This window comes from Nannobrachium achirus (genome assembly GCF_963921795.1).
Source record: "Nannobrachium achirus genome assembly, chromosome: 6".
NCBI classification, from domain to species: Eukaryota; Metazoa; Chordata; class Actinopteri; order Myctophiformes; family Myctophidae; genus Nannobrachium; species Nannobrachium achirus.
In genome coordinates, this window is record NC_137815.1 from 27,754,974 (window position 1) to 27,778,285 (window position 23,312).

The 23,312-nt window shown below is 40.8% G+C and overlaps 1 protein-coding gene across 1 annotated transcript in view; it reads right to left on the minus strand.

The window, feature by feature from the left end:
• uba7 (ubiquitin-like modifier activating enzyme 7) overlaps positions 1 to 23,312 on the minus strand; it is a 118,662-nt gene that overhangs the window by 69,046 nt on the left and 26,304 nt on the right. The window contains exons 16-19 of the mRNA XM_080728081.1: positions 15,556 to 15,751; positions 8,528 to 8,602; positions 2,690 to 2,894; positions 2,095 to 2,186 (exon numbers count right to left, since the gene is read on the minus strand). Coding sequence (XP_080584207.1) covers positions 2,095 to 2,186; positions 2,690 to 2,894; positions 8,528 to 8,602; positions 15,556 to 15,751 — 568 coding nt within the window. The remainder of the gene's footprint in view (positions 1 to 2,094; positions 2,187 to 2,689; positions 2,895 to 8,527; positions 8,603 to 15,555; positions 15,752 to 23,312) is intronic.

A 23,312-nucleotide genomic window follows, 5' to 3' on the forward strand; every position in this document is an offset into this window, starting at 1 on the left:
ATACCATGTAGAAAAAAAACTAACTAAAAATAAACAAATAACTATTATTTCCCCTGACACAACAGCCCATTGCTGTACTTCACCCAGCAGATATGGGAGTTTTTCATTATTAGTCACGTTTTCAAAGTGACTTGGTGTGTCTCTGGTGTATTGGTACAGTGAGCAGGTATTTAGAAAATACAGCTCTGTTTCCAAGTCAGCTGTGAGCTGTGGTTTGACAGTCTGTCTTCTCTTTAGGAGCCAGGTCTGCATCTGGCTGCCTCTCTCAAAGGGGAGGCCGTCTCCTTCTCTCTCACACACTCTTATGTAAATACCACTGCATGCAAGAGCGCGTTGGTGGTATAGTGGTGAGCATAGCTGCCTTCCAAGCAGTTGACCCGGGTTCGATTCCCGGCCAACGCAAGATCTTTAGTCGTATTTTAAATATATGGCACAAGGCTGCAGGTTTGTTTCTATATGTCTAGATTAATATTTTTTAAGAGTGGCTTTATGCCTGCAGTGGGAAGCAACCTGAGAATAGAGATAATAATGTTCACTATTTGTAGAAGACCTGAATCTGTGTTTTTAAGTACCTTTAACATAATAGGCCTACTAGGAAAATCACACCCGTGTGAACTGAGCGGTGGTTCTCCCCCCCCCCCCCCCCCCCCTGTGTGTGTGTGTGTGTGTGTGTGTGTGTGTGTGTGTGTGTGTGTGTGTGTGGCCTGGACAACAGCGCCCCTCCCTTAACATGTGTGGTCAGAAAAGGTACTACACAGGCTTGAGGCTACATACAGACCCACCCACATACAAACAAACTAACTAACAAACAAACATACCTACACACACGGCCACGCTATGGAGACGGTGTGACCACCGCTCAAAAACAATGTGTAAACAGAAATGCATAGCATTGCAACTTCGTACAGTATACAGTAGTAAAATGGTTTATGCTTTTGCACATGCACGCACGCGCGCACACACACACACACACACACACACACACACACACACACACACACACACACACACACACACACACACACACACACACACACACACACATGCACAGAATGAAGTGTCGATTTGGGTCCAAAGCCACTTCCGTTACGCCATTGCAGTTGCGTAAATACATCCTACAGTAAAGCTTAGCAGAAATGGGAATTAAAATATTTTAAAGAATACGAAAAAAATAAAACATTTAGTGAAAGAAATGACGAACAGATGACAGCTTCCTGTCTCAACGTTTGCGAGGTGGAGTTACAGAGTCTGTCACATTCAAGGATGGGAGAAGAGTTGTCTGGCTTGACAGAGCAAGGACATAAAACAATATACAAGGCTCCTCAGTGTCTACTAGAAACCCTAGTGGTCTTAAGTCCACACTCACTGGTCACTGTTCACCAAGTGCACTTTGTAAGAGTCTCTCCCCATGTGGCATTGCAACAGACAGACAGACATAAGTGTACTTTGTTTCATTCAGTCTTTTGGAGGGGACCTGCATAGATTTGGGTCACCGGGGACCAAAAGATGAAGCATGGATACCTGCTAAGGCTCTGTCTCCACTGTTGTATGTGTGGCCACTGGCCAGCAGGGGCGTCACACCAAATTCTGGGCCCTGGGTACAAGGATTCACTGCGGGCCCCCCATGAATGTTAACTATTGAAAAATAGCAGATATACAAGCTCACAGCGCGGCACCGAGTGCCGCGCTGCGAGCTTGTAGATCTGCTATTTTTGAAAAGTCGTGAAAATGTGTGCCTAGAAACCTATGTTTTCATGTCAGTGATGCTCAAACTTTTTCATGTGAAGGACCCCCATCTCAAAATATTTAGTTCCAGGGACCCCCCAGAAGCAAAATTAGTTACAAATGTTCACTTAAAAAATACATATATTCAAAGATTTGCGCACATTTTCACGACTTTTCAAAAATTGCAGATCTACAAGCTCGCAGCGCGGCACTTGGTGCCGCGCTGTGAGCTTGTATATCTGCTATTTTTCAATAGCTAAAGTTACTAGGGCCCCTCCACCTTGGGCCCCAGTAACTCAGTCCCACTTTCCTACCCCTTGTGACACCCCAGCTGGCCAGTAACCTGTGCAGTGTGCAGAGGAGCTTTACCTTCTCAAAGTCCATGGGATGCATCTGCATGGCTAAGCTGTCCACGGGGAGAGAGGACAACTGGTCTTTCAGCTGATCTAGTCGGGCCTTTCCTGGGGGTCAGAGAGACGGTCAAAGGTCAAAGGAAGACACACACAGGCAGACAGCAAGAATGTTGAGAGCAACGACATGGTTGCCATTCCATTTAAGTGCAACAATTAATCGAATGAAGCAAGTTAATTGATTCTAAAAATATATATGTATATCGGCACTAATCGAAATAGCAAGATTAGGTTGATCTATTTAACCCATTAAGACCTGGAATTCTTTTATACTTTAGTGATTGAAAAATAACAGATATTCAAGCTCACAGCGCGGCGTGCGGCCCTGCGAGCTTGTAGATCTGTTTTTTTTTTCCTTTTTTTTAATCAAACAATTTGTATCTCAAATATTTGTTTGGAACAACATATTTTGAAATCGGGGTCCGTTGCCAAATACATGTAATTTTGTAAAATTGAGAACCACGTGATTTAGAAGACATTTATAGAATCGGGTCAAAATATTCAACGACTTTTCACGATTTCGCAAAAATAGCAGATTTGCATATCTTACTCACCAGCATCACCACTTCCTTTCTTCCTCTCGTCCTCCATCTCTTCGTCCGTTACGTGGATCTTCACGGAGGACTTGGGGGTGAAATGAGGAACGCTGACGTTCTCCAGGACTGCTCTGATGGCCACGTGGTCTCTGGTGCCCCCCGTGATCCCGTACATCTGACCATATAGGTTTGCTGCTGCCGTCACGTAATCCATATGGGTCGTCTGCAAACAAATGGCAGCACATCTTCAAAATCCATCAACAGCCGACTGATTTGAAATAAACAACAGAAACCCCCAGACCACACCAGACCAAACATGTAATTTAAACTACACATTGGAATGGCCATTACCTCCAAAATCAGTGGTTCTCAAACTTAGAAATTTGAAGGTCTCCCCTTAACTTTAACAGTGCACAAATGGACCTGGCGGGTCCCTTTGGTTCCATCTGTACACTGTCAAAGTTACAGACTTATAAGGGTCAATTTAGACCCCCATAAAGGAACCTAGAGAGTCCCTGAAATCCACTTTGAGAATCACTGTCCTAAATAATCTTAACACAAAAAGATGTTCAAAGTTGTGAAATAAGATGTGTTAATTGTGTGTGGAATATCTTCATTACCCGAAGTTAACATTTTGCATGTTAACTTTATTTTCCACTTTCCACTTTATTTTCCACTGTATTTATGGGACAACAATGGAAATAAGCCTCTGGGCTTTCTTGTTACATCCTTTTGACTCAAATGTGCTTCTTTGTTTTGTACATATGCTTGTTGTCAATAAATAAATCAATCAAAAAAACTACTTAAACCCTATTTTACAATTGATTTAAACTATAAAAATGTAATTAAAAAACTGCCTTGGTGAACCATAACAACACTAACAAGCATTTTAAGATTGTGTTGGTTCAATATATAGAAAGAAAAGTTACTCTTTTTCACTTGAAAGTATCAAGATTCAAGAGCATCATGTCAGCTTCACGGTGACATGTCGCAGACTCGCAGGGTGCCTGGGTAGATTTATGACAGGTATTAACAGGCTGCCAAAAGGCTGTGAATGCTGTTTGAAGCGGCTGCGCTGCACTCAGCCTGCAGAGAACTATTATTCCCTGTTCCTGCTCTTTGTTCCTTCAGCATTGTCTGTGAGAGGCACGAGGATACTGTAAGTGACCCAGACACAGGGGGAAAAGGAGGAAAATGCAAGAGAGGAGAGATGGAAATGGTGGAGGAAGTAAAGGGAGGTGTAAAGGGGCAAGATGATGAGCTCTGGTGGGAGTCCATATTATGCGAACGGCCGCCACACTCTCCCCATTAACCCACTTTGTATTGTCTCATATTAAAAGGTGGTCTTTCAGTCAAAAATATTTTTGCTTTTAAGGCAATACCAGTGTTCTTTTGAGCTCACACTTTTCTGAAAGGTCTGAGATAGGGTGACCATATATTCAGCCCCTGAAACCGGGACTTCAAACCGGGACCCTTAGCAATGTGCATGTTCGCCGTACGTTCGCCTGCATGCACGCGCACATGTATACGCACCGTCATAGGGGTTGCATACAGGCAGTGAATTTTGTAGTGAATGTTGAAAACCGGAACATTATAGAGATATTTGTCGGGACTCGGGACACGCAGATTGAAACTGGGACAATCCCGGCCAAACCGGGATGTCTGGTCAGCCTAGTCTGAGGAGAGCATACAGTGGACAGATGGACAGAACATAAGAATAGATGGCTATACAGTATGTTCTCAACTTTTGGTCAAGAGACCACCAGGTGTATCCAAATGGTCACTTATTGCTCTGTAACTTTGGGAGATTACAAATGGTCCTTTTGGTTCCATTTGTTCACTCCTCACAAATCCTTGTTGTTAAATGAACAGGATTTTACAGTGTAGATTGGGGTCCCAGAGATAGCAAAGGTATCATGTATCTTGTGGTCTGATGTGTGATGCATATCAAACTGGGGGAAATTAAGACCTGAAACTCTAGATTTTATTTTTTAAATAGCAGATATACAATGCGAGCTTATAGATCTGCTATTTTCAAAAATACATCATGTTTTTAAAAGATTTGCACACATTTTCACAATTTTTCAAAATCGTGAAATCTATTTTTGAATATCTAAAGTATGAAATAACAGTTAAAGTGGTTAAAATCTAACGTCACACAGATGCGCAGATGAAATTTAGATTTTAACCACTTTAACTATTATTTTATGTTTTAACTATTAAAAAATAGCAGATATACAAGCTCACAGCACGGCAGTGCCACGCTGCGAGATTGTAGATCTTGCAGCATATATTTGAATATGTTGACCCGATTCTATACATATATATATATATATATATATATATATATATATATATATATATATATTTATTTTTTTTTTTTAATATTTATTTTTATCGTTTTTTTAATGCCAAGGAACCCCAGAAATACATGTATTTGGCCGCTGAAAAAAATAAGCAGAGATGAGCTACAAAAGTTTGCTTTGAAAAATAAATATTAAAAGATTTGCACACATTTTCATTATTTTTCAGATAGCAGATCTACAAATAGCAGATCTACAAGCTTGCCTTGTATATCTGCTATTTTTGAATATCTAAAGTATAATATAACAGTTAAAGTGGTAAAAATGTAACGTCACACAGATGCGTTCCATGCATGACTAAATGGGTTAGGTCACTGCCATAGATATAGGTCATCATAATACGCTACTTTTTCCATGCCCACAGCCCTATACCTATCTGGGGGACCTGATGACGCTTATTGCTATGGACACCAACAACCAACGCGTACGGAACTAACGTGTCACAGAGGTTTACATGCACGCATGACTTCCTGTTCTGTGTTTGTCATGTGCTGCTATGGTCTGCACTGTGACAGGGGATGGGTGGTCAGTTGTTGAATGTGAAGTGAAGTGTGTGCGTAAACTGTTCCATTAAATTGTCTAAAGCAGGGATACTCAAATAGCTGAACCTGTAGGCCAGTGTTTTTCAAATGGCAGTACGTGTACCCCTAGTGGTACGTGGGGGTGCTGCAGGGGGTAGTAAAGAAATGGGAATATGTATTTAGTGTTATGGACAAAACATTGACAGACTGTGTGTGAACCTGCTCATTTGTAAATTGTTAAACCAAATTACATCAATACCTTGATTAGTACAACTGTTATTGAATAGAAAGCAATGTTTATTTGCCCTTATGCTGTTTTATTTTGAACATATTGGCATGGGAACTAGACTTTTGATGTAACTTTTTCTAAGCAAAATGCCCAAAAGGCCCGCGGGCTGAGTTTGAGTATCACTGGTCTAAAGACCCTTCACGCCAAGCACTATAACTATAAAGATAACTCATTTACCATTTTCTTTGTTATAGTTGTGGTGTGGACTCTGCCATCCACTTGAGTGAGAACGATTTTTTTACAACAATATCTTTATTTATATTTATGGAGGGGAACCCCTTTTTGTGCTTTTACCCCTCATGCCGGGAACACATTTCTGTGTCGTACAGTACATGTACAGTATGTAGCAACATATTTGTTTTTGTAAAAAAAATAATAATCATAAAACTTAGATCAGGCTTTAGAAGGCGTTTATAGAATCGGCCTCATTTTATAGAATCGGCCTCATTATGACGCAATATTTTATGCTTCAAATATAAAAAAAATAGCAGATATACAAGCTCACACTGCGAGCTTGTAGATCTGCTATTTTTGAAAAATCGTGAAAATTTGAATTTTGACCCGATTCTATAAGTGTCTTTTGAATCCTTCCAAGGTATTTTGAAAAACCTATGTTTCTATGTCAGCAATCTGGCTAGCCATCGTCAAAGAAAAGGTCCTTTTCACTTCTTGAGAGACTACTGTGTCAGTGGTTCTCAAACTTCTTCATGTGAAGGACCCCCAAAATGATATGTATTTGGCCACGGACCCCCATCTCAAAATATCTAGTTCCAGGGACCACCCAGAAGCAAAATTTGAGTTACAAACGTTCGCTTTGAAAATACATATATTCAAAGATTTGCACACATTTTCACGACTTTTTCCAAAAATAGCAGATCTACAAGCTCACAGCGCGGCACCGAGTGCCGCGCTGTGAGCTTGTAGATCTGCTATTTTTTAATAGTTAAAGCATCCACTAATTTTAGGCCTAAATGGGTTAAGTAAGCCTTGTGATGTGGCTCATATAGGGCAGGAGACGATCTCCAGTCTCTGTAGCGTGAGGTGGCTTGATATAAGACGTACATCCCTATCCAACCCTTGATGCTGAGTACTAAGCGAAGATGTATTGGGTCCCATTTGTAAGTGATTTGTATAATCCGACCGGGGAATCAAATCCCTAATAACTACCACTCGCAGGGTGGAATATAGTTATAGTCATAGTTAGATTTATAGTTGTAGTTAGAGTGATGGGCGTGAATGATCCATTACTTATGTTTATTTTCATGTCAGTAGCTCTGCTGTAAGGGCGCCCCAGAGGAGCACTGAGTAAAGTACCATTCAGCCCAGCACTCTAACTAAAGTATAACTATAACAAAGACAATGGTGAACAGAATTAGTTATAGTTATAGTGCTTGGTATGAACAGTCTTTAGGAACGCAGACCACATAAATAAGGCTATAGTCTTTCTCACAGCGGTCCCCCGGCTAGATTCATATCAGTCATCTATGATATATCTCTGTCTATGACTCCAACAATGAGCTAGGTAAGGTTTCAGCCCGGTCCAAGCCCTATTGACTTCCATTCTTATAACATTAAAGTTAAAACGTATAATCTTTTTAATTTATTGTATTTATTTATATGTTTATTTGACAGGGACAATAGAAAAAAAACTATATATCAAGTTATAAAGACATGAAACCGTTGCATTGTATATACTAGGTTTATAGCCGAGGCTAATTTGCAACCCCAGTCCCTGTTTAGGCCTTTCTATACAAATATCTACCTAAAAAGGTCTATTACAAAAAGTGTCCAGCGGTTTGCAAGATTACACACAGACAGACACACGACACACACCGACACACACACACGCGCACACACACACACACACACGCACACACAGACGCTCAGACACTCTAGATTGGTTGTCCCCCACAGAGCCACACCGTAAAAAGCTCTGCTTTGAATCCAGGTTAAGAAATTATTTTTGTACATTTGGGTCCCGGAGGGTCCCTCTCTAGAAATGCAGTGGAGTCAAAAAGTGCAATATTTGTCTTTGAAATGTAGAGGAGGGAAGATCATTAGCTCCGACAAACACAAAGTAAAGTACACATAAAGTACAGTACTCAAGTAGATAACTGTACTGTACTGTACTGTACTGTACTGACTAATAGGTTGAGACGATGACAGAATGTGAATCAGACCGAGGGGCGTCACAAGGGGGAGGGGGGGAGTGGGACTGAGCTACTAGGGCCCAAGGTGAAGGGGCCTTAATTATTTTATACTTTAGCTATATTGAAAAACAGCAGATATACAAGCCCACAGCAAGCTTGTAGATCTGCTATTTTTGAGAAGTCGTAAAAATGTGTGCAAATGTTTGATTGTATGTATATTTTAAGCGCACATTTGTAACTAAAATTTTGCTTCTGGGGGGTTCCTGGAACTAAATATTTTGAGATGGGGGTCCGTGAGCTTGTATATCTGCCACGCTGTGAGCTTGTATATCTGCTATTTTTCAATAGTTAAAGCACAAACTAATGCGTAATAATGCCATTCCAAGTCCAGTGTAAACCCAGGGCCCAGAATTTGGTGCGACACCCCTGTCCAGACCTCCGTGTCAGCTGTTCCCGTTGACTGTTTCAAGGGCCTCACCAGGTAGGCTCCGCACTGAATTATCTGATAGAACAAAAGGTTGTGTAGAACTCACATTGTCAGGGTCAAAGGTCAGCGGGTGAGGACATCTCTTGGTTCCAGACCAGAAGGCCAGACCAGAGCTTGTCAGCTGAGGAGAAGCAGAGGGGAAAGAATGCCTTATCAGCCGCTGACAACAATTACAAGACATTCCAAAACAAAACATACACGACTGTGTCCTAATCTCATGTATGTATGCAATCTCGGCTCAAACAATGTACTTCACTGACCGGGTCCCCCAAGGGTCGAAATTCTTCTCTCTGAAACCAAAAATGTCTTCCAAACACAGCCCATCTGTCAACGAGCTCACAATGTGTCACGCAGATAATCAGGAGAGAGAACTCACGCATTCATTTACAGAACAAACAAGTGCAATTGGAGGTGATGACAAAAATAATTAGCAGACAAAATGTTTATTGGAACACTATACAATTGAAGCTGATAATAGGTCATCTTCACAGGTTGTTTGAAACTCGCAACCAACCTGAAAATGTATATTTTCTGTTTATTAACGAGCTGGAGAGCAAACTCTACAGCAATGATTTACTATCAGAATATATAACGAAGAGAATATCCACACTAAAGGTCTTTGCACACTGCTAACGTTTTTTAGTCCGAATATCGGCGTGAATTTCGGAGCAAATAAATAAAATAATCTACCTCACATTATGTCAATCACGTTTACACACTGCCAGCTGTTATTTTGTCCGTATTAATTATTTTCGGACCAGGGTTGATTCCCCCCCCCCCCCCCCCATTTTTGCTGCTGTCGCCACTGGGTCCCTGCTTTCTCTCTCTCTCCTCTCTCTCTCTCCTTTGCCTTTTTTGCATATTTCCAAAACGCAATGAAAAAACAGAACAATGTGCAACCACCTTAAAGTGATAGTTCACCTATTTTTGACATGAAGCTGTGTGAAATACTTATAGTAGTGGTTACAAATGTATTAATTCATTACCAGAGTCCCGTGGTCAGAGTTCTGGTCAGTTTTAGATGAATATAAAGTAGTTCCGGTGATTTGGCAGGGGCTCATGGCCCAAAACTAGCTTCATTTGTATTGTTGACCTATACCTACCAAATAGACCAACTTTCGTTCAACTTTGACCCCTCTGTCACATGGTACTATTTTTTGTGTCCAGTATCACTACGCCGCTGCAACGTATTTCCCCAAAACAAGGTGCTTTGCAGTCAGCTGATCAGAACGAAACCTCACTCTATATGGTAGAAATAGGCCAACAATACAAATGACGCTAGTTTTGTGGATTAATCTATTTTCAATGATTGGGCCACGCCAAATGGCCCCCACCCCATTGAAACTACTTAATATTCATTAGAAACTGACCAGAACTCTGACCACAGGACTCTGGTAATCAATTAATACATTTTTAACCACTGTTTTAATGGCAAGTATTTCACACAGCTTTATGTCAAAAATAGGTGAACTATCACTTTAAGTCATTGTTTTTTTTGTTTAGTTTTTTTTCCCCCTGATATAAACACTTGTCAGTGGCCTTGCATAAGGTACTCATGGCATATAAGCGAGCATAATGTTTGAATTCCATGAGATAATAATAACCCCATAACACATGCTGTTAGGAGTCCTGCCCTATCAGGAGTCCTACAGCATTCCCATGGGACAGACGAGACTAATATTGTTATCAGGTGTGCGCTCGCTCCCCACACATTTTGTCGGCCCGATAAAGACGAGGAACAAAAGTGAGGCCCGGAGCTTTGATGTGACCAACTGGTCCATATGTTGGACTAGAGGAGAGGCTGCTTGCTGAGCAACGTCTGCCTCCGTCTCTAGTTAACGCTGTCTTCACAGCAGTGCAGAGTGCGTCTGTCTTTCTGCTAACGTTGTCTTCCCGGCAGGGGGGCTTTCAGTGGCATCAAAAGGCTATCGGCAGCGTTAGCCCCTTCCAACAACAAAGAGACACTCCTGTTGTCTTGTTAGGCTGAGTGACCCTGGCACGCTGTAAGGACAACGACGGATAATAAATCACTATCTGAATGGCAGGAATAGGCAGCGGTGTAAAGTAACTAAGTAGATTTACTTAAAGGAGGACTTCACCACTTTTCAACCTGTAATAGGTCCTCTCTAATGTTCATAATAAAATAGCACAATTTTTTCTACTCAGTCTGGGTCTCATAGGAGAGCTGTCAAATCCTTCCACCGGTGACATCATCGTTTGACAGATTTTTTTTCTTTTTTCAGTTTCTATTAGCTTGCATTTCCCATTGATGATGTCACCGGTGGAAGGATTTGACCCACCCACAGCTCTCCTATGAGACCCAAACTGAGTAGAAAAAAATTGTGATATTTTATCATGAACATTGAGGACCTATTATATGAAGATAGGTTGAAAAGTGGTGAAGTCCTCCTTTACAATTTGGAGGTATTTGTAATTTTCTAGAGTACTTCCAATTTCCAATACTTTTACTTCTACTCCACTACATCTCGGATCCAAATATTGTACCTAATTACATTTATTTGAAACCTTCAGCACAGTTACTTTGTAGATTTTGATCATTATTGCAAAACATACATTAACCACTTCAGCCATATATAGCCTACATTTTGGCCATTTGAAAATAGCCGATCTTGTACAGCTTGTACTTTACTCTAATTTTCAAAAGATGTTTGTACATTTGAAAACTTGAAATGGGACGTTCCACATAATGAGTACTTTTACTTTTGATACTTTAAGTACATTTTGATGCCAATACTTTTGTACTTTTATTCAAGTACATTGTGAATTTCCAGACTTTTACTTACTTTTACTATAACCGAGTATTTCTAGATTCTATTGATACTTTTAAGTAAAAAAAAAAGTAAATTTTCCACCACTGGAAATAGGCCTCAGTGCTCATTGAGAATTGTCTAAGATGAGTTTGAAATGAAAATGCAGATCTTATTAATCCTGCGGGGGACATTGGGTTTCAGCTTCAGCCAGCTGATGGCTGCTCAGATGGTTTTAATGAGCACCCGGGGGGCAGCAGATAAGGGTTAAGTGTCTTTCTCAGGGTCACTTTGACACATATTACTGAGCGGGCCGGGAGGCGTACCGCTGACCTGCTGATTTCCAGACGGAGCACTAAGCCAGGGGTCTTCAATGTTTTCAGGACAAGGACCCCTTAGATGAGAGAGATGAAGCAGGGACCCCATAACCTCTTCATGGATTCCATATCGTTTCATTGTTTGACAGCACAATCATTGTGTATTTTGGATTCATGTCAATTTGTGTTTTCAGATATTTAACCACTTGAACTGTCAATACTTAATAAACTTGACTTTTCACTCTGTACTGTGCTCTTTTTCCCCTCTACACCAAAGCTCTTTGCCAAAAATAGCCGATCTACAAAAAAAGGTGTTGAAACATTTTCGTGGTCTGGACCTCACTTTGATAACCTGTGCATTAAAGTTACTTAACTGTCAAACTTGACACTCGTGGTCATTGCATAACAGGGTGATGTATTTGTGCTATTTATCGTACTTCCTCAGGTTGCTTTGTGGTCAAAAGTGGTTTACTTTTATGTGGGCAACAAACGGCAACTGGCTTGACCCACATCCCAGAAAGAGAAAGAGAACTACACAGGAGCAAAAAGCAGGAACTTAAAAAGTAGAACTGCAAGATATTGTTAACGGTTTGTCTTTGCATGACAACTGTAATGGAACCACTGTGACATTTAGGAATGTGTGCGTGTATGTGTGTGTGTTACAGAAACAGAGATTTACCATGATGTAGGCATGACGCATGTCCCTGACAACATGAACATACTGTAATAATAATAAAGGGTAGTTACTGATCACCTGAAGGAAATTACTTCTGTTATCTAGCACTGTGCTGCTCAGGTGTTAACTTAAACCCTTTCAACATGGTGTCCCCGGATCGAGCATGTCATTATAGACAAAAATGTTCTATTTTCTTTTTAAAAATCACACCCAGTGTGAGGTGAGCGGTGCCTTTCATGAGTTAATTTCATTATGTCCCCCGAAGCTTTGCGGGACAGACATACGGACGGACATACCGGTACATACACACAAAGCCAGATGTAGCACCGTTCATAAATAACAAAAATATCCTATATACAAGCCTGTAGATGGTTAAAATTACACCGAGGATATAATAACACACACATATAGCTACTATAACACTGCGTTTTTTATAGTTTGGGTTTGGAAACGAGACAACACGAACATGTTCTTTCCCTAATTTGATTGTAAATTTGCAACACAGTTCTTGAGTCTAGCAGGGCTACATGTTTAAGGTAGCCTACTAATAAATGTTTTACAATGGCCAGGAATCAAACCCTGGTCTACTTGGAAGGCACCTACACCACCACCGCTTGCAAAATAGACATTTGGCTATTTTCCCTATTCTCAAGTGACAAAGTGGTTAAAGATAAGTGATTTTCTTTTTATTAATTTGTATTCTTTTTTTGTTCAAATAATTGTATCTGTAAATAGCTATAACTATATAACTACATTCCCGTAGTAATCATTGCTATTGAGTGTTTGTTATGCCATCCCTCACTAATAATTAGAAATCTATTCCCAAATAGGCCCAGATAAAGCAAATCGGGAAAGTCCCGAAAGCGCGAAGCCCGAAAGCGCGAAGTGGGGAAATGTCTCCTACCGCACCGTTAGCGCGAAGTGGGGAAATGTCTCCTACCGCACCGATATTGTATGGTAGTACAGCTCCTTGTGAACGTTGATAATATGCAGTGCTCGATATTGTATGGTAGTACAATGTCTCTCTTTTCATTCACATGCTCCACTGTGCACGCACTGAGCACGCAGCTCCTTGTGAACGTTGATAATATGCAGTGCTGTCTGCACTCAGCTTGTCTCGCAAAATAGCTGATCTGCAAGCTCACAACACGTCGCATCCACGAGACAACGTGAGCTTGTAGATCATTTCTCTGCCTTCAGCCCTTCACAATAAGGGTCCAGGAAGATATATTGTGTGGTAGTACAATAGTTTCGACAGGGGGCACCCTTTTTCATTTAGTCAAATATATTGTGTGGTTGTGTAGTTTCTTACGGCTTAAAATGTCCTCACGCCTCCCCTCTCGTTCGCGCTAACGGTGCGGTAGGAGACATTTCCCCACTTCGCGCTTTCGGGCTTCGCGCAAAAGGTACGCACCCAGCAAATCTATAGTTCATGTCACTCATCCAAACCTTACTAACAGAGATGCTTTAAACAGGATATGAATGGAAAGGAAAGGGTCTCAGTCCGAGGAATGTCTATTAGCCCTCATCTAGCAAGGATCTCATCAGGCTAGACAGGCCCATGCGGTCGCTGGCCTGGGACCGGGGTCAGAGGGGGTCTGTTTGGGTTGTCAGTAATCCTTCCTCCCTGGTCCCCTCAGGTGTGACACACCATACAACATGTGACATCACCCAGTCTGCATGCCTCACCGGCTTATGGAAACTAATATACACACCACAATGAGTAGACACATTTTGTCTCAGAGTGACAGGTGGCACTAGTGTTGTTGTACTCAATATGTCAATCAATGGTGAATAATTTGACAATTATCATGACATTTACCCCTGCATTATGATGATATGATTGTGGTGTGTTGTATATTATTGTAGTGTTTTTTTGTTTGTTTGTTTTTTAAGCTCAGCTGTTGTATAATCACAATATTACACTCAAGGGTGTGGGTTATGTGATTATTGACATTTCTGCGCTGCCTAAGGTGGCAACGCAGGCGTGCCAATAATCACGAAAACCCACACCCTCTCATGTAATATTGCTTAATTAGGTCATACTAAAGACTTTAAATTACTGACAAAACAGCGTCCCTGTGTTTCCGTTGGTGTTTCTCATCAATTCAACTTGCAGGATTGGTTACAGCTTTAAACGGTAACTTTCATATCCTACCAAGGATTCAAACCGGAGGTCCCTGCCCTGCATGAGAGAGCTAATAACGAACACCTGCTTGCTCAGGGGAAATTTTTTATTTTGACCTTCAGGAAGTACCACTTTTCAACCAGTAGTGGTCCTACCAGACTGCAGGATCCACGTGTCTCAATAGAAGAGCAGGTAGACCAGGGGTGCTCACACTTTTTTGACTTTAGAGTTTAAAATTAAAAGTGTCTGCTAAATCCCTAAACTGTGACTGAAACTGTATCCCAGTAGGTGTCATAAGTTCTCTCTGAAGTAGTCAAAATAGTTGGATAACAGTGGCTGAGGGATTCACTGAACTGATTAAATTACAGAGGTGGCTGCCAGGTAAATGCAGTGATATCATTACGTGCGCATCCCGCATCAAAAACTCATTCAAGTCGCCCAGGGACTCATTCATGTCATGGTCCTGGGGTCCCGGGGATGCGCCTCCATTGGAGTCCATGTTAAAATAATTTACCGGGTCGCGGTAAAAGAAAAACATTTTAAAATTCCACAGACACCACCATTGTTCATGGGTGAAAGCATCCTACTTTACCCTACGTTAACACAAATAAAATCCACGTAGAAAGTCTTAAACAAGCGATAGAAACATCAATGTTTTGATTCCACCGACGTCCGACGCCATTTTGCGCGCCCGAATTCATTAGGGGCACATGTTTTAGTAGTTTTAGTAGTTCTAAGTTCAAACATTAGCCAAATTGTAAAATAAATATAAGAAATAGGCAAATATTTTGAAAATAGCCGATCTACAAGCTCACAGCGCTCGAAAACATTGTATTGAGGACTCATAAAACTTTTCTGGGACCCATTTGAATGACCACCTGTGGGTCCCGGGACCCATTACATTGAAAACCTAGTAACATCACTGAAATGCATAATTATGAAAACACTCAAGTTTCCTCATTATGCAAGTAAGAATACAACTTGATATACAGTATATTGTGGGTTAATAAAATAGGCCTGCTTATAAAGAGGCTATTTCAATCTGTGATCACTCATGCACGTGCACGAGACCACTCCGCTAGCTAAAGAACCCACAGCACACCGCTGGTTATATTGTATAAAGTGACGATATGTAAAGTGTCTTGAGACAACTTATGGTGATTTAGTACTGTAATAGAACCGTACCTGTCCCGGAGGGAAACAGTGCAACAGCTGTGTGATGTCATTGTTGTAGAGGGTCTCCCACTGGCGGCGGGCCCACGCCACACAGTCCTCCCAGCGGGCCGGACGGCCCTGCAGGCTGCTCCACACCCCTTCCAGGACCTCCAGGGCCTCAGCCTCTCCGAGGCTCAGCGTCCGCTCCAAAAACCCTGCAGAGCTCCTGGACATACGGCACAGCACATAGCATTAGCACGTAGCATTAGCACACTGTAGATCAGTGGTTCTCAACCTGTGGGTCGGGACACATGATTGGGGACTCCCCTGGGGACAGTGACGTGACAATTTAATGAATTTTAAGATTGTTTTAATACATCAAAAAATAAATAAGGATTACAAAATGTATCAAATTAATCAACACGCTATAGTTGACAAATAATATAAGAGAGCAAGCTACAGGCTCACAACACCTCACATTGTGAGGCGTTGTGAGCATGTAGATCTGCTATTTTCACAATATTTATCTGTGGAACTGAGTCAAACTAAATGTAATGCCTCAACTCCTACATTCCAATTGCTTGTCAGGGTTCCCAGTTCAAATATGTTTTTTGGGGGGAGGTTGTGGCCTGAAAACGTTGAGAACCTCTGCTGTAGATAAACAGAGACTGCATCCAACACATTCATTCACATCCACTCACTCTAAAGGCATGTTTTCATTGCAGTTCCGGAATTTTCCCGGCAAAATAAATAATTATAATTAGCATAACTTGCCGGGAGTTTAGTTTTTTGGGTGTTTTCACATGCCCTCATCGGCAGCAAAAATACTGGTATCGCTTGTTTTCACCAAGCCATTGTGACGGGATCAAAACCAGTGTTGCCAGATTTTGCGAGAGAAATAAGCAACCAGGTGTACAAAAATAAGCCCCAAAAAGTGATATTATTTAGCCACACGAGCACTTTAAAACTATACGCATCGCCGCATCAGCTACTTGAAAATTGCCAATCTACAAGCTCACAACAAATAAACCGCAACCAGCCACTATCAATACATACAAGCAACTTTACGGAAATCAAGCCCAGAGTCGCTTATAATTAGCAGACATGGCAACACACGGACAGAAAAAAAAAAAAAAAAAAAAAAAAACAGTCTCCCCAGTTCGGTTTGGTGCGTCTCTTCTCTCACCCTGAACGCTACAAATGGATTTAACAAAACATTCTTCACAATCTTCATGCAACGACACAAGGTTCAGAAAGGATCGCTCATGCGTTATGCAACACTCTAAGAAAGAATTCTGTGACCGAGTAAATAGCACTATTAGAAAAAGTTATATTTACTCAATAAAATCACTGAATATCATGTATGTGATTGTTTGAGTAGATCACACCAAACAAAATGAGTAAAAATCCAACTGTTCTTTTTGAGTTAGATGTACATATATTATTTGAGTTAATTTCATGAGAATAAATTAGTATTTGACCAACTGATTTTATTCATGAATTATACTCAATTTGTTTTGGTAATTTTCCTTCATAATATTTGAGTATGGAGTACTTATATGGATCAATTTAAAAAGACCCTTAATTATTATTCATTCCAACTTAATAATCTTTCATCTCTCACAACAACTTAAACAATTGAGTAGATATGACTAAGATTCAAAATTGTACACAAGGGTTCATGGGAAAGTTCTACTGGAACATTCTGTCAACAAACAGCAGCAGCACACATCTTCTTCAACAAGAAACCTGGAGAGTGTTTGCAAATATTGGTAAGTAGATTTACTGTATCTTTGTGCATATAGGCTACACAAATGTATTGGGTATAACTTATGTTCTTTACAAAGGTTTGCAGCTAGTTAAGGTTACAGTGAGAGGAATGTGCAAGCCCTCTAGTCATTGTGACTTTTTGCATTTATTACAAGCTATGCACAGCTGCATACAATGGTGTGTACAATGAAGATAAAATGCACAGGTATAGGCCTACATTATTATCTACATGTCTTCTTTTTTACTCTCTTCCCCTCATCTCTGTCTTCCAGGTTAGTGCAAAGTTCAGGATGATCACCACACTGAATCTTGAGCCAAAATGTATGGCAATGTTGGACTTCTATACCCCCAAACTACTGTCCATGTTCCAGTCCAAGAAGGGCAGTTTGGGCACAAATGAGTATTGTACTTCAGGTATGAAACTTTCATTTACTCTAACTGCTTTAATTATATTTCACCTGGCTAATGACAATAATTACTATATTAATTTATGCTAAACTCATCTTTATCCCCTGCAACTCTCTCTCTCCTGATTATTCATTTCTAAATGTATGTCTTAATAGCTACTAAGGACAGTCTCCCAGCTTCCGTTGCTAAAACTGGGTTGTGGAAACAATTGTATTGCCAAAGTTTATGTTAGTTATGAAAGTGCAGTCATACTTTTTCTTTATTGTTCAAATAATTATTTTTCTATTCTGCAGAGAGGAATCCCCAATCAACGAACACGAGAGGTCATCATCCGATGTCTCATCGACCATCTGGAAGAAGATAGTGTCAAGATCAAGGACTTTCAAGTTAGTAAAATAAATGTTTTGACGTTTTAATGTCATCGTGGATGAGACCATCACATGCAAAGGAACAGCATAGTGATGTCCAGAGAATGAGGTTGTGACATTGGCTGAATGGCTGTTGCATCCGTTGCATGTCTGGTCCAACTGATTCAAGATTATGCCCAGGGCTGCATGTGTGGAGACAGCTAGGATTGCTCAATGTGTGTCTGTGTGTCTTGTAACATTTAGCCTGAAAGTGAGCTCTAAACAATTATCTTCACAATGTGTGCAGGAAGGAAGCTGCTGGTGCACCTGTCAGAGTAGAAGAGAAGTTGACAGAGGAGGTGATGATGAAGATGAAGATCTACCTGCTGCAGAACCAAGAGGACTCAATGAATGAACCTACTGATGTAGGTATTGTGATTAAGGGCATCACTGCCCTCAACAATCTTGGGGGTCTGCTGCTATCTGTTGGGACTGTTCTATGCCTTTAATCTGAGTACCCCAAGAACCTCAGATATGGTCTTGAGATGTTCCAAAAAGTACTAGTTGAGTTGGATCCTGGACACCTTTCAGCCAAAGTTCAGAGACTGAAAAAATGTCTGCTTGCCGACTACTGTTCAGCAAGATGCTCTCAGAAAGTGGGTATAACCTACTGAAAGTGGATTTATTGTCAAAACAGCATTTTTGCAATGGTATTTGTTGCTGATAGTAATTAGTTAATGTAAAGTGTTTGTTTCTGGTGCATTCGAGTCATAATGCAAACAGGTCAGTTTAGCATATAGACATTACACGTGTGCATAGTCAATATGTTTAAATGTTGAGCTACTGTAAATGCTTATTTATTATTTCATATTCCAAGTTGTGATTTTCTTTCATGCCAAATGGCCTCTGACTGTCTTTAATGTATTTTGTGGTTATGACTTACTGTTCATTTGATGGGCTCATTGTTCTTATGGTGCATAATGTTTGACAGACTGCTTACTTACAGTATGCACAGTTCAATTATAGGTATACAGTATTGTGAACACACACTGCTCTTTAGTAAACAGAATTTTAAAAGTGTCAGGGATACCCCTTTCCTGATCATTATCTTTAAACATATTGTTTTTGCAGGCATTGTTGCATGTCATTTACATACTAAAGTATGTTGAATGTTCATACTTGATGTGGTGTTACACTGGTCAAAATTAGTTGATTAAAAACATAATTATCTGCATAATTATTTCATGTGTATTCATTTGACATCATGTACTCCTGGAGTAAAAGGTAAAGTAAATGAAAGGGGTAAATGGTACTATATGAATTAAATCAATAAAAGTAAATGAATAAAGTAAATGTGACATATTTGTTTTGTTAAATCATACTCTAATATTCAATTAGATCTACTTAATATTTCAATGTATTTACTTGTAGTCTTTTGTGGCATTGACTGAATAATTTAATTATATCTACTCAATTTCTTTAGGTCATTGTACTCAATTTTAGTTGTTAATAAGTACGTAAAAGTTTTGGCTACTTTTACTCAAATTAATTGAGTATCATCTACCTGATTTCATAACAGTAATATTTACTCAATATTTTTGAGTGTAAAAATGTTTCACCAATAAAATTGAGTAGAGCCTAGTTTTTGTTTTTAGAGTGAACCTGTTGGGGGAAATCTCGCTCTTAACAGCGAAACGCTCCCCCCATGCACTTGTGGCTTGTGGGCTTGTAGATTTAACTTTTTTTTCACGCGTCACTGTAAACGATGGATGACCATGCAGACTCGATGCTCGCTGCTCTGTAAAACACTTTTAATCATGCAACGAGGAGAAACTATTAACTAATGATGCAGCTCTTTGAGTTGGTAAAGATTCCAGCTTTCATCACAACATTACGAGCGCATCGCATCCCGTATCATCACGTTCTCCAGACCGGACTTGTATCAAAACCCACACAGTTTAATTAAAAATAGGCTATAGAATACAAATAAGTTTGAACCATGAGCAAGCTCAGAAGGTTCAGAAAGGATCGCTGCATGATGCAACGTGTTGCACTTGTGGGCTTGTAGATTATTAGCTGTGTTTTCTTTCTTCACACGACACCATAAACGAAAGAAATAGACTTCTGCTGTGTTTGTCAATGCGATTCTAGCCTAAATAATTAATCCCCTATTCAAGGTGAAGCTGTAGACCTACTTTATTTCTATATTCCTTTACATTCAGGTCGTTTTCAATCCCAGATACAATGTTTTAAACTGTTAACTGGCTCCTTTCATGCACCTGGTTGTCAAAAAAAACGGCAAATTCACGGCATGCGTTTTCACTGGAGGGAAACTTGTATTGTCACGGTACTTTAAGCAAAAAATACTAGGTATTTTCCCGTCAAATTTCGGCCCCCAAAACTGCCGGGACACAAAATAAGTGGCCGTTTTCACATGGCGTGAATTTCAAAATTGCCGTCATTTTTGAAAAAACTCCCAGAAGTTTTGCTCAGTGAAAACGGGGCTTAAGGTAGCACTAGTGATGAGCTGGGGCAAAATCACCCAGTGTTGCAAAGACAAATATGAGCGTTGGTGGTATAATGGTTTACAGTTTACAGTTTACAGTTTAGGCATTTAGCAGACGCTTTTAATCCAAAGCGACTTACAATAAGCAAATAACATCACAATAATGAACAAGATAATATGTCAGAACATCATCAACAATATAACAAATGCAAATGGTTATCTATCTAGAAAAAACACAGTAAAATCAAAGTTCTAAAAACCTAAAGACAAAAAACTAATGCTAACTAGCTTCATGTATGGTCACTGATTTTTCTGTAGTGCTAAGGGTTTAGGTGGAGTCTGAAAAGGTGAGTCTTCAGTCCACGGCGAAAGCTAGCGAGTGAGTCCGTTGTTCTAAGTGCGGCAGGGAGTTTATTCCACATCTTGGGGGCCAGGAGGGCAAACTGTCTCGGACGAGTGGATTTTTGCCCTGGAGTTTTTAGCGAGGGTTCTGTCAGCATCCCTGTGGTGGCTGATCTAAGTGAACGGGTGGGGGTGTAGGGGTTGATCAGGTTTTGGAGGTATGGAGGAGCCATACCCTTGGCTGCTTTGAAGGTCAGCATCAGTGTTTTGTATTCAGTGCGGGCCGCAACCGGGAGCCAGTGGAGGCTGCGGAGAAGGGGAGAGACATGTGAGAACTTAGGCTGGTTGAAGACCAGTCGTGCCGCGGCATTTTGGATCAGTTGGAGAGGTTTAAGTGCACATGCCGGGAGACCATGGTCTCCCGGCATGTGCCGGTGAACTTGAGGGTTTGATTCCCGGCCAATGCAGATTCTTTAGTAGTACCTGAAACATACACCATTTACCACTGTAGTGGTATACACTACCACAATAAGGAAATGTGCAAACAGAACTGTATCACTTTATAACCAGACATAGCAGGTAAAAGAACTTACAACTTACCAAGAAATAATTCTAACCGAAAAATATTTTAATTTGCTCTGGATGAGAGTGTCAGGAGTATGCCAACATTCAGTGGTGTGCTGTTGATATTTTAGCAAGTGGAGCAGTTGCATGTGCACGCATAACCTCTTTAATATGTAGGCAGTAGGCACTATTAGGCAAGCCTATTTCATTAACCTACAATATACTGTGAATCAAAATGTATTCAATATCTAATTGCATAATGGAGAAACTTTAGTGTTGTCATAATTATAATTATATTATAATGTAATTAGTTCATGAATCCATCAGCCACTGTTATCCAACTCTTTGACTGCTTCAGACAGAACTTCTCACACCTACTAGGCTACTTAGCAGGTCACACAATGGATGGACCATTGATAAGCATCAACCAGCCATTGTCATTGCAGTTAATTCAAGCCGTGACACTCAGCGTCAATCGGCAGGTTTTGTTAATGAGGTGCAAAAACAGCCAACGGTGCATGTGCGGGAATGAGTGCAGCTTCAAAGCTAGTGGAGCGGTGCTCCACATAGCTCCACTGTTAGCTCAACCGTGCCTACATTGTTAATTCAGTGTGCTTTTCAAAGGCCTCACTCCCAACTCCTAAAGGTCGGTTTTTTAACCACACAGATTTGTGGACGACGTCGTCTGCGGAAGGTGGCGGAAAGCGTTTGGCCGTCAGGACCCGTTGATGGAGAACCGGAGAACACAAAGCGCCCCCGGTTGCCAGATTCTTTGAGTGAAACAAGCGACCAGGTCTATAAGAAAACAAGCCCAAAAGAAGCGACCAGTTTCACCTCTTGAGCTCTATTACATAAGCTATTTTCTAAAAGAATGTTGAAAGCAAGGCAAATAAGAAACTATACTAAACGGGTCTGCATAAATATGCCGACGGGCCGGTATGCCGACACTAAAACTAACCCTAACCCAAACCCTAAACCTAACCTCAGTAACCGTGGCGAGTAACTAACCTGCCGACGCTACTCGGAACAACGGACTGGCGGAACCATGAGCGGACGCCATACAAACACACAAGCCCAAACAAAAGCAACCCACAACTAGCAACATTATAGGAAAACAAGATCAAAGTCGCTTATAATGAGCAGACCTGGCAATACTGTCAATTTGTGTCAAACCAGCGTCTGCCAGCAGTCTGAATGCAATGTTTGTCGCCCGAATTTTAAAAGAAAAAGTTTGCCAACTAATGCCAGCAGACTGCAACAGACTGGCAGTTTAGAGCTGTTGGTGTGGAGACACTTTAAGAGACACATGCGTCCAAAGCATTTAAAACAAGGCAGGTGTGCCATCAGAAGCGGGCTTGAACGCCCATGAATGGTGGTGCAAAACCCAGTGTTTAATACCAATCCAGGCTATTGCGAAACGACATAACCCGGCAGAGAGAGTCCTGTTGCACCAAACATGTGACACATGGTCACATTTGCCCCAACTCATCACCCGTTTTGATGTGACGGGTGTAAGAACGTGTTACGCAACTCTCATTGAGTGCGTGGGATGGAAAGAACACCAATACAATTAAAACAACAATAAAAACAAAGTAATGAGAAAAGAGGAATGCCGTTAAGTGATTCATCATGATGGGTGTTGGATGGTAAGTTAATTTAAACCATCTTGAGGTAGAACAACATTGTACATTAGGTACAATCCCTGGGTCTGACCTCATCAATGAAGGGATTGACTGTTATTGTTCCAGCAGGGCTTGTTGTAGATTCCAGCGGCAATCCGTGTAACAGCTGAGCTGTAGAAACTCAAGCTCACTCATTTTCAGAAGTTGAGAAATGTCAAACATTTCATA